The sequence below is a fragment of the Mastomys coucha genome, unplaced genomic scaffold (genome assembly GCF_008632895.1).
Source record: "Mastomys coucha isolate ucsf_1 unplaced genomic scaffold, UCSF_Mcou_1 pScaffold5, whole genome shotgun sequence".
Classification (NCBI taxonomy): Eukaryota; Metazoa; Chordata; class Mammalia; order Rodentia; family Muridae; genus Mastomys; species Mastomys coucha.
The window spans coordinates 55,627,953-55,639,714 of NW_022196911.1; the positions used below are offsets into that span (position 1 = coordinate 55,627,953).

The window sequence follows — 11,762 nt, forward strand, 5'->3', positions numbered from 1 at the left end:
TTCGGGAGGGGGCAGCTGGATGAACCTTCCCATTATGCATGAGAGATATTAATGGCATGCGCCACCAGTGCCCAGCCAGAAACAACATTTAAAAAAAAAAATGCTGGGTGTGGTGACATGTTGGCATCCAGCGCCAACATACATGAAATAAAGAGTTCTTCTGGTAATAGGAGTAAGAAATAGATAGGAAGAGATTGAAGGAGATAAGAAGAGGTAGGCTAGCCATACTGTACCTTACCCACGTGGGAAAAGTAAAACATTAGACGACACGAGGTCTGGTCACTCAGTCATCTTGAATTTAATAATAATTCCTTTGTTCCCGCAACAGGTAAAATACCTGGGGCAAAACCCTTCCCCCAAACTATGTCAGTTTAACAGTCCAATCAGTAACTTCCTTCTTGCTCAAATGGGGGTGAAGCTTCTGAATGTAGCCGGTTCCGTTCAACAGTGGGCAGCGCTGCGTTGCTGTGTTACTGTCCGGGCTTTGGGGAGGGAGTCTACAGTGACACATACCTTTCTTCTTTTCTTTTCTTCCTTTTTTCTTTCTTTCTTCCTTTCTTTCTTCCTTTCTTTCCTTCTTTCCTTCCTTCTTTCTTTCTTTTTCTTTCTTTCTTTCTTTCCTAGATTTGTTTAATTTATGTATATGAGTACATCATTGCTCTCTTCAGACACACCAGAAGAGGGCATCGGATCCTATTACAGATGGTTGTGATCCATCATGTGGTTTCTGGGAATTGAACTCAGAACCTCTGGAAGAGCAATCAGTGCTCTTAACCACTGAGCCACCTCTTCAGCCCCAAAACAACATATTTTTAAGAGTGATGTGCTAGTTTCCTGCCCTCCCCCATGAGGTTCCCAGCCATTGGTAGCAGATGTAATAAAGGTGACAGAGATCAGATAAAACAAGAATGGAGAAATGCTAAGGCTCAAATAAAAATGAGGCTTGATATATTTCCAGAATGAAAAAATATTTAATAAAATCAGGGTCAAGAGAAAGTCCTTATACCACTTGTCTCCCTCCCTCACTATTGGTCAGGCCAAGGGCGCCTGCATCAGAAGCTGTCTGACCACAAGTCAGGCATACTGTGTCTCCAGGGCTTCTCAGGATGCTTCTTTATAAGGTCAACCCACACAGGTCAGGGAAGACCCAGGTACAGGGTGGGTAGCCCCACAGGTATAGGGCTGAGGGAGCCCAAGAGGTACCGGCCAACAGAACATCACTGGATTCAGAAGTCCAACAGCCAAGGAGGCCCACATCAGGGAGCCTGTGTCTGCGCAATTCCTTCCAGACAGTGTGTGCACCCCAGGGCCTCACTCTTGCAGGAGCTTGTGCTTGACTGTAGAGCTTTCTGAACAGAGGTGGACAAAAAGGGTGCCAGCGGCAGTGCGAGCCCGCAGCTCCTGGAGCTCATAGTCGTGAGCCCACTCAATGTTGCCCCACTTCTGGATCTAAGGAGAGGTAAACATAAGTTTCTGGGTGAGTAATCTTGCCTGGTGACCTGAATCACATTCCATTCCCATCACTGGGCTAAGGGTGGTAAGCCATGATCCTATCAAACCTATTGTGGGCCATTTGGTAATAACTCCAGGAAGCTGGGGCTGGCTTTTTTGCTCTCTGGGGCTTAGATAGTCTGGGAGGAACATATCCCAACTTAGGGGCTGCCCATTGTGATCCCTTATCTTACATTAAGATCAGCCTGAAAACTGTCATCCTCTATGAGTTGTATATCTCATTGTCCAAGACTGTAGGCACTACTATGGAGATGCAGTAAATAAATGAAGCCAGACCATAGGCAACTTTGTTCTGACCCCTAAGGAGCAGCAGAACAGCAGTGATTCCCTGCAGCACACAGGATGCCATCTATAGACCCTCTCAGAACTGTAACAAGAGGGAGGAGCTCTGAACCCACCGTGCCTTGCAGACACGAGTGTTGCAAATGCACTCTGCTAGCCTCTCTCTGAAGGAGTCCAGCAGGCCTGGCCAGATCACCAGGGAATACAAAATATTTCAGGCCATACAAGCGACCTGCATTTCTGGTTGCTTGGTCTCCATTTGAACAGCTGAAATACATTATCTGAAATAAATTTCACCTTCATTCCACGTCATTCCTCCTTTTGTGCAGGATCAAATCCAAAGTTCAGAGGGTCACCTGGCTTGAATTCCGTAGCCAAAAGCAGAGTCTAAACCAGAGGCCAGGTTTCCTGGTTTTGTACCAACTCTATAGTCTTAACAGCTGACATTAGCCCTTCTCATGAAATGGCCTAACATCAGTGAATAGCTCTCCTCTGCTGTATAGAAATAGGTTGCCCCTGGCATTTTTCCAAGCAAAACATTAAATATTCCAAAAAGGTTTTTAATCCCAAAGAAACCAACTCCTAATAACATTAACCTTCTGAGGTTGGACTAATAGCAGCACCCTGTGGACTACAAGAAACACTAAGTTCTCAGTGTTAATGATGCAACAGTGGCTGAGGAGATGGCGTAGCACGTGCTGCACAAGGATGAAGATCCAAGTTCAGATCCCAGCAACCACATAAATCCCAAGTGGGTATAGCAGCCTACCTATGATCCTAGCTCTCCAGAGGCAGAGGCAGGGATTCTCCACAGCAACTTAACTAGCCAAACTGGTGAACTCTGGGCTCAAGCAAGAGAGAGACTCTACCTCAGTACCCAGGTTAGAGAATAACTGAGTTAGATACATCATGTCAGTCTCTACCAGAATTCACACACATGTATATTTACGTGCGTATATACCACATAAATGTGAACACACACAGAGGGGGGGGGGAGAGAGAGAGAGAGAAGAGGGAATAAAATAATGAAAAAATGAAAAAACAAACAAAAGCCAGGCACAGTGGCACTTCAAGAGGCAAAGGCAAGAGCATCTTCAGATGTTCCAGGCTAGGCTAGTGTACACAGTGAGTTTCAGACCAGTCAGGACTATATAGCAAAGCTTGTCTCAGAAAAGTTAAAGTAAAATAAAAATGTAAATAAGCAGCCATTTTGACATATATCCATAATCCCAGCATCAGTGAGGCTGAGGCAGGAAGATCAGAAGTTCATGATTAGGCTCAGATACACAATGAGCCCAAGGCTGGTTTAGACTGCATGGGACTCTCTCTCAACAAAGCAAAACAAAGACAAGCCAAAATCAAAATTGTGAACAGCAGCATGGAAAAGCTGTTTTCCTGCCCCCTAAATCAAACATATGTGCAAGTAGCAGCTACTCCTTGGCTCCTCTGCCATTAAGGAGAAATATCAGGAGCACAAAGCAGGACAGAGGAGGCCCAAATACCGTTATCTGCCCATGAGCCTCCAAGTGCACAGTGGTGGCCTAGGCCTGGTAACACAGACACGGGTGTAAACCTCAGTGTAACGTTCTCCAGAAGCGCAGTCTAACACTCCAGTTTATTCTTTTATAAAATGTGGATAAATACAAGTCCTACCCGATCAAGATGTTGAAGAGGAGTTGGGAGGCAAGTAGAGTACTAAACAATTCTGAAACCTTTCACATGCACGGGTATATGTGTGCGTGTGTGGTGCTGATAATGGAACCCAGGGCCCAGAGCATACTAGGCTAGTCTCTACCACTGAGCCACACACTCTTAGCCTGAGCAACACATAAACCTTTATTGTCCCTTAGTTTGATTTTTTTTTTTACATGTACAAAGTAATAAAATTCAGTGAATCTGAATCAGAAAGGGTTTAGGTGGGAACTGAGACCAGAACTTACCTGGTACTCTTCCTCTAGGCGTGACAGAAGCACAGCTTGTTCCACAGTCAGGCGCAAGTCAATCAGGCCCAAAGTCAGCAACATAGATTTGAGCTGGGCTACTACAAACTCAATCCCTAGGGGTGGGGGACATAAGCCCAGTCAGAACTTAGAGCCTACTGACTGTCAGTTTCTATTCCCTCATGGAATGGGGTAGGGGGCACCATCCTAAGACCCACCTGAGCTTGACACACTCTCCTGCCAGAATACTATTCCTTTTCTTGGGATAACCCATCTCTGTCTTTTCCTGGATAGATGTATGACCTGAACCTAGTTAATTAGAGTGGCCTTCCCCCAGGCCTCACTCACTTTAAACTCATGATTGGTTTAAAGATGGCCATATGGGTCCAAACTAATGATACATGAAGTCAAGACTTTTCCTGGAGGCTGTGTGACCCTGGAGAATTAAGTAAAAGGGTTGGCCATCAGAACCACCCAGCCTCCATGCTCCGAGTACTCAAGAGGGATGTGTCACTATGTACCCAACCCTCCAGGCCCACAAAGCCCAAACTGTACCTTGCAGGGCCCACATGTTGTAAGAGGACAAGTGGCTGGTAAGCACCTCTCGGGTCTGGGTAGGGATGCTGGGCCCCATTATGCTGGTGGAGGAGCCGATCTCCATACCATACCTAAAGGGAAAGGCATGAGCATGTCTCTGGCACACTGTCTCTCAAAAGCAGTCTAACTTTTAACTAGAAGCAAAAAAACAAAACAAAACAACAGATATGGCATATGTGCTTCCCTCAGGATGGCAGTGCCTGGAGGTGCACACCTATGATCACAGCACTAGAAGGCTGAGGCAGGATGATCACGGGCAGAAGGACAGTGGTGCCTTCATAGTGCAGGATGATCACGGGCAGAAGGACAGTGGTGCCTTCATAGTGAGTTTGAAACTAACCCTGATTACATGAGACCCTATTTCAAAGAATCAAAACAAGTACATAAAAATAGCCCCCTCAGGATGCCTGGGTCATTGTGAGGACTCAGGAAATGTGTAACAAGTGATAATTTCTGTGAAAATTGTTACAACAGAAGAAAGATCACGTAGACATTTATTCCAAAACCCTGCAGACAAAGCAGAGCCACGGGGACCACCCCTTCCCCATTTCACTTGGAAAGAGTTGATGCTGAATTTATCTTGCCACCTTATCAATTATCTGTCCAACTCTGTACTTACTGTGTTAAGGAAAGTGATGAGTACCATCAATCCCTAGAGGCCACACGTCACAGATAGTGTTCACAGTGCTGCAGGGAGCTACCCTGACCTCTGTCTATGTGCACGTGTATCTTACACAGTCACTTTTACTTAGCAGTACAGCAATCATAATAAAGATAATAATAGTGAAAATGATGATTTTTTATAGTTGAATTTGAGTTGTTACCTCGCTAGTTAGTGCTAAGTGTTTGCTGGTTTTACCTTTGCTATCAGCCTTCAAGTCAAGCAAAGCAAGGGTCAGAGACCTGCTGGAGGCCAGAGGTCTGGGGCCTTCGGTGCTTCATGGGGGCTTAGAGCTGCCCCTGCATTTGTCATGGTATACTCCAGCAGCAGTTATTCAGGGCACAATGACCAAAATGATTTTTTTTTTTAGATTTATTTATTTATTTTATGTATGTGAGTACCCTGTTGCTGTATTCAGACACACCAGAAGAGGACATCGGATCCCCATTACAGATGGTTGTGAACCACCATGTGGTTCCTGGGAAATGAACTTAGGACCTCTGGAAGAGCAGTCAGTGCTTTTAACTGCTGAGCTGTCTCTCTAGCCTGACCAAAATGATTTTGAGGAACATGTTTAACAAGGTAACCTCTACTTCTCAATACCTGAGAGAGTTCAAGCTCAGGAGGGTTCTGGCTCAGGAAGGCAGCCTCAGATTTCAGGTGTACTGTGTGGTCCTGACCCCAGCACCCAACCCAATACCAGGTCTATTCAACGTTCCATGTGGGGCTGCACATCTTACCTTTTCTCAGCCCACTCTATGATGGGATCCCATTCATTCTTTTGAAGTTCCACTAATGTCTCTGGCTCTTCCACCCTGTAGCTAATTCATTGTAAAAATCACCTTCATTAATAAAAAAGTACAATTCCTTCATTGAGGGACAGAAAAGGAAAATGCAAAGGGCAAAAGCAAAAACTTTACACCAACAACCCAGCATCCTAAGTCTTGTCCCATAAAGCCATGGTGCTCAGAGTATACCCAAGGGGTAATGGAACCACTTGGGCAGTAGCATCAGCACTAGCCTCACTTCAGAAGCTCATTACCAGGACACTTTCTCAGATAAACCCCACACTGATGACAAGCAGAACCTCTGCAGTTCTGGCCATATGTTTCTTCATGCCCTCCAGGGAATTTTATTGTAGCTTGAGTTGCAATCCATTATCTTCCAGTTCCCAAGTACTTGACAGGTCCAAATTAGCCCATGTTAGTACTACTCAAAAGCAGATCTGCAATAAAAATGGGATCCATATCCACTGGCTACAGTGCCATGCTAGAAGTTCAGTGACAGTTTCTCCAAGACCCCTGCTCCTCACCAAAGACCAAATGCCTGCTGACACTTCAAGAGCCTAGCCACCTTCTGGAGTGGCTCCTTTACCCAAGGGGATCACCACAGAACCAGGTGGTACAATTCATTTTGATAAAGACACAGAAGGGCCAGTTGATAGGAGCTAACCTGCACGCACAGTCTCATGGATGGGAACCCTAAGGGCACCACAGAAAGCTAGTTTTCTGTAAAGCAGAAGGGTATACAGAAAAGCTGGGCTGCTGAGAACAGAGAAGGAAGCCTTTCCTCTCTACCCAATCCTGGACTTGAAGGTAGAGGCAGGTAGAACTTGGTCCCAACTGCCTTTGTTTACTTGTTGGAACCCTGCATAGTTTTCAAGAAGCCTTCTTTACCAAAGGGAAGCTGAATGAAGTCTGTTCCCTGCAAGTCACTGTTCCCTAGCAAAAACAGAGTAGGCTTTCCTACTCTCTTCTTTCCAGAGTACCTATGCTAGCACCCAAGCATCCCTGCAGTGACTCAAAGCCTCTGAGAAATGGGCCAGCAGGCCCAGTACTGAGTGACCATGCAGCTGTTTCTCTGATGTTCCTTTAACATCACTCTCCAACAAGCAAATACAGACACAGGGGAGAATTCAGAATTGGGAGAGACCGGCCCCTGACTACTGCCACCTGTAATGACAAGGATACTAATACATGAACACATTGGAGGCCAGATGTGCTGCTAGAGGTTGGTCATGGGTCCTATAATTTTGGAGCCTGTGGGAATGGCATACCTCTCTATGGCAACTCAGCTCAGCCCAAGGGGTACCCTGTGCTAGAACAGCCTGAGAAGTTCTGCTCCTGGGGTTCAGTCAGATCAAGTGGGCTACCTTCTTGCACTCTTGCAAAATAATGACAAAGGCCTTGCCTTTTCCCCCACTGATATGCTTTGGACAATGAAATAAAATAGACTAAGAGGTTCACACCACCCAAGAGGACTGTTTATCTAATGTCACTTACCAGATGGTGTCAGTGTCTAGAAACTTCACAGCTGCCCGGATCAGCTGGTCTTTGTTTCGCTGGGTTGGGTTGTCCAAGGATGTGTTGCACAATGTGGTCTTAATGAAAAAGTAGAAGACACTCTGTCACACTCCTGTGGGGTTCAGGCATGCATACACTATATCTGACAGCACGTCAGAGCCATGCAGTAGAGTCATTGTCACAGTCACAACAGCAGCTCATGGGCTGGGGGACGAAGGGAGGGTGCTCTGAAAACCAGGCTCTGTCTTCAAACTCCATGTGCTCACCAGATTCATTGAACTCTCTCAGCAGTCTTTCTTGGAGTAGTGAACTTCCTCAAAGTTTCAGTGGCTTCATATATTTTCACATACATGACTATCAGTCTAACCTGCATAACAATGCTTTGGGGTAGATGCTATCCTCTTCAGAGATGTGAAAATTGAGGCCCACAGAGGTAAGATACATACTCAAATACAATAAAGGCATGAAACTCAAAATAACTGAGAAGCTTTACCAGCTTGTTTGACACTTCAGAAAACAAGTCAGGCAGAGTGAACTGGGATCAAGATATTTTCCTAGTGTTAGCTCATCAGTAAGAGGCCTCAGTCTGTGGCCTTGTCACCCTGATTATACTAAACAGTCAAGAAGCAGACTATGCTGTTGAGGCCCACCTGGGTCTGCAGTGAGTGGGATGACAACACCTAGCCCCAGTGTTTCCTTAGAACCCCATGAGGGCTACATGTATTGCATCAGCTGGTCACCCATAGCACCATAAGGTGGGCAGTACAGTAGGGATCATATGCTGCAGAGGCAGGGCTTCAGGGGCCTCAATGGCACCCGACCACTGAAGGGCTAACTGTGGAGCATCCTCCTTTCGTCACCCATCTTGGCTGCCTGGGTCCCGTACGTACCCCACCAATGAGCTCTGTGTATACTTCCAACTGGAACTACTGAGTAGAAAGCCATGGCTGTTGTTCCTCTGTCACCAGCCAAGCTATGAAAGACACGGGTACTAAACATGTAAACAGAAAACAGAACACTATAGACTAAGTGGGGATAAAACAAATGACTAACTGCTGTAATGAAAAAATAAAGGCTGGGCTCAGGTGAGGCAGCACACATCTTTAATCCAAGCACTTGGGAGGCAGAGGCAGGCAGATTTCTGTGAGTTTGAAGTTAGACTGTTCTACAGAGCAAATTCCAAGACAGCCAGAACTATATAAACAAAACAAAACAAACTGTTTCAAAAAAATTTTAAATGATAAAAAAAAATAAAGATGAGCGATGTGGCTGGATGTGGAATGTTTGCCTAGCATGCATAAACCCTGGGCTCAACCCCCAGCATTGCATAAACAGGACAGGGAGACACACACACCCATCATCTCAGCACTCAGGCAGTAGAGTTAGAAGTTCAAGGTCATTTGCAGATATAAATCAAGTTCAAGGCCTGCCTGAGACATGAGACTGTCTCAAACCAAAATCAACCAAAGAACAAGGATAAAACAGAATGGGGGCAGGGGGAGCACTGGGAGTCATTAATGGTAACTTCTGTCCTGAAACCAGGGGAAAAGACCAGTCACACAATTCAGCTTAGTGCTCCAAGTAGAGCGGACTACAAGCAGCCAGGCCAGGCAGGGAAAGACCTTGGCCTGTTCAGTAACAGATGGTTTAAGTGTGGCTGCAGATAGGCAGACAGGAGCCTTGTCTACCCCAGAGCCTGTCATAATATGGAAAGAACTGTAAATTTTTGCCAGGAAGGCTTGGGGAGCATCAGGTGGAAGTTTGTATGATAAAAAGTCTGCTTGAGGGGCTAGAGAGATGGCTCAGTGGTTAAGAGCACTGACTGCTCTTACGAACGTCCTGAGTTCAAATGCCAGCAACCACATGGTGGCTCACAACCATCTGTAATGGGATCTGATGCCCTCTTCTGGGGTGTCTGAAGACAGCTACAGTGTACTTACATGTAATAAATAAATAAATCTTTAAAAAAAAGTCTGCTTGCTACAAGTTTGTTACCAGGTGCATGGTGTAGAACTTGATGGTATCCTGCTGAGAGTCCCATTCAGTGGCCACTGCGATGGCCAGGGCCTCGCTGGGGACGGTAAAAAGCTTGGCTTGGGGAGTTTTCAGCTTTCTGTGGTCCAGGTTTATCTCAAAGCCACCTTAAAAGATCAAATGCAAGTTCTCAGGGAATGTGGATTCGAGTGACCATTCCCGCAGTTTAGCAACCAACTTGGTGCACACAAAGACAACGCTGACAAAAGTACCACCATCATCTGGCTGGAGATAAAGTACGCCCCAACCATTCACAAAAAGGCAATCGGATTTTTCAGACACTTACCTTCACCTTGTGAGATGCTGACATTCTGATAAAACCTCTTCCTTTCTGTAAGACAGATTTTTTCAGAGGTAATTTTAAATAGCATCAAGAGGGTTCCAGAGACAACACCAACTTGTATCATTATTGCTAATGCTGATTGATTGGCTTGATTTTCATATCACCATTCAAGGTCTTCCCCCTCTGCAGTATAATCAACAGCTTCTGATTAAAGCTTAGAAAGGGAACAACCACTCTCCAGGGACAAGGGAAGAACAGGACTCGATGGTATTCCTCTCCTAGTCTCTAAGCAGGGAGACAACTCTGATCAAGAGCCAGGGGAGCCTCAGATTGTGACCTGAGAACTTCCAACACCTGCCTTAGTAGCCAGTCTGCCCACCCATGCTGCCCCCAGGCCAGCACAATGTACTTGAATGTAAAGTTGGTTTGTGAATGGAATAGAACTAGAGGCTCCTTTCAGGCAGATGCCTCTGAGGAAGGAAGCCAATGTGTGTGCTTATGTATACATGAATGTAAATGTGTGATATACAGGCAGAAAATAAAGCTACAAAAACATCTCTCTCATTTATTTAATTAACCAGCTTGCTTGTATATTCAACAGGAACTCCAAATACTTCCTTCAAGAAGGGGGATGATCTGATTTATATATCTTTGTTAGAATTACAAGAACTTAGAGAAACTTCATATGTGTGCAAGGTAGGGGGAGGGTACTGGAGAGAGTTTGATAATGAATAAGATATAAAAATCCTTGTCTTCATGTACTTTAAAAACTTTTTTATAGCTTTTTTATAAAGTTATCAGACCTCCAAAAGAGGTGTGGAAATAAGAGGACTTGTTGGAAAAAGGAGGTACAAGGGGAAGGGAATGAAAGGATCATGGAGAAGAATGTTATCAAAGATATGCATCAAATGTTATCAAAGAATGCATGCTTGGTGGGTCTAGTTGGTGGCATTGTTGGAAACAATTAAGAAATGAGGCCCTGGTGAAGGAGGTGTGACCCTGGAGATGGGCTTTGAAGTTTCAAAAGTTTATGCCAGGCCCTATCTCTGTCTCTCTGCCTGCTGCCTGTGGATCAAGATGTAGCTCTCAGCTACTTCTCCAGCACCATGCCTGCCACCATGTTCTCTACCATGACGATAATGGTCTAACTCTTTGAAATTATAAACAAGTTTCCCATTAAATACCTTCTTTTATAAGAGTTGCTTTGGTCATGATGTCTCTTCCCAGCAATAGAACACTGACTAAGACAATATGTATGTATAAAATTGTAAAAGAATAATTCTAAGAAATATCAGCTCTGGCCATTGAGAGAATTGACACAATTGACCATATCATCTGAAACTATAACACCATTCTACTATTGCACACATTCTACAACAAAGTAGGTAAGTTTCTGCCACCATTAAATTTCCCTACTTTACTGGCCACCGTGGTGGGCTGGTCACAGGCCTCTTTTCCTACCTCTGATTGAAGTTGCATACTACATCCACTGTGCTTTCTGGTGCCTAGACTGGGTAACGTGCAAAAGCCCGGCCAGGCAGAAGTCAGTGAGAATGATTCTTGGCACAGGCTTGAGAAATAGGTGAAAGAGACTGGAACAGAGAAAGGACAGAAACTGACTGTGAAGGACCGACTCTCCCAAAGCTGCCAGAACAGCTAAATTTCCTATAACCCTCATCTTCTGGCATGCTCTGCTAGCCAGAGCTACCTCTATATCTGAATAAGAATTTAAAAGTCTGGATAGTAAGATAACTAGAGAGGAAATAAAGACAGGCAGAAAACAAGACAGTAGAAAGGCAAAAGAACCCAAGAGACAATGGCTTCATATTCAAAGGCTTTAGACAGGGCTTTTCCCTCTGAAGTTCTAACACAGGGCAAACACCCGTCTTCCTTCTGGTCCTCACGTCCAAGGATGAATGGGGATGAGATGTGCTCCCCAGAGGTTCTGTCTAATGAGAGCAAAATGAAGAGGCAACTTCAGTGACAGTAAGAACATGTGCATGCTGGGAATCTGACTGAGGAATCCTTATCTCATCTTGAGTTGCAAACGACCTCTGAGCAAGCAGTTAGGAGTTCATATGTGCCGGGCAGTGGTGGTGCTCGCCTTTAATCCCAGCACTTGGGAGGCAGAGGCAGGCGGATTTCTGAGT

The 11,762-nt window shown here is 45.1% G+C and overlaps 1 protein-coding gene across 2 annotated transcripts in view; it reads right to left on the reverse strand.

Moving 5' to 3' along the window:
• Positions 1 to 926: 926 nt before the first annotated feature.
• Positions 927 to 11,762, reverse strand: part of Atpaf2 (ATP synthase mitochondrial F1 complex assembly factor 2) — a 17,706-nt gene continuing 6,870 nt past the window's right edge. For both annotated transcript variants that reach the window (XM_031351222.1, XM_031351220.1), the window contains exons 2-8: positions 9,616 to 9,660; positions 9,291 to 9,436; positions 7,275 to 7,372; positions 5,733 to 5,813; positions 4,290 to 4,402; positions 3,735 to 3,850; positions 927 to 1,449 (exon numbers count right to left, since the gene is read on the reverse strand). In XM_031351222.1, coding sequence (XP_031207082.1) covers positions 1,312 to 1,449; positions 3,735 to 3,850; positions 4,290 to 4,402; positions 5,733 to 5,813; positions 7,275 to 7,372; positions 9,291 to 9,299 — 555 coding nt within the window. In that variant the 5' untranslated portion in view covers positions 9,300 to 9,436; positions 9,616 to 9,660 and the 3' untranslated portion in view covers positions 927 to 1,311. The remainder of the gene's footprint in view (positions 1,450 to 3,734; positions 3,851 to 4,289; positions 4,403 to 5,732; positions 5,814 to 7,274; positions 7,373 to 9,290; positions 9,437 to 9,615; positions 9,661 to 11,762) is intronic.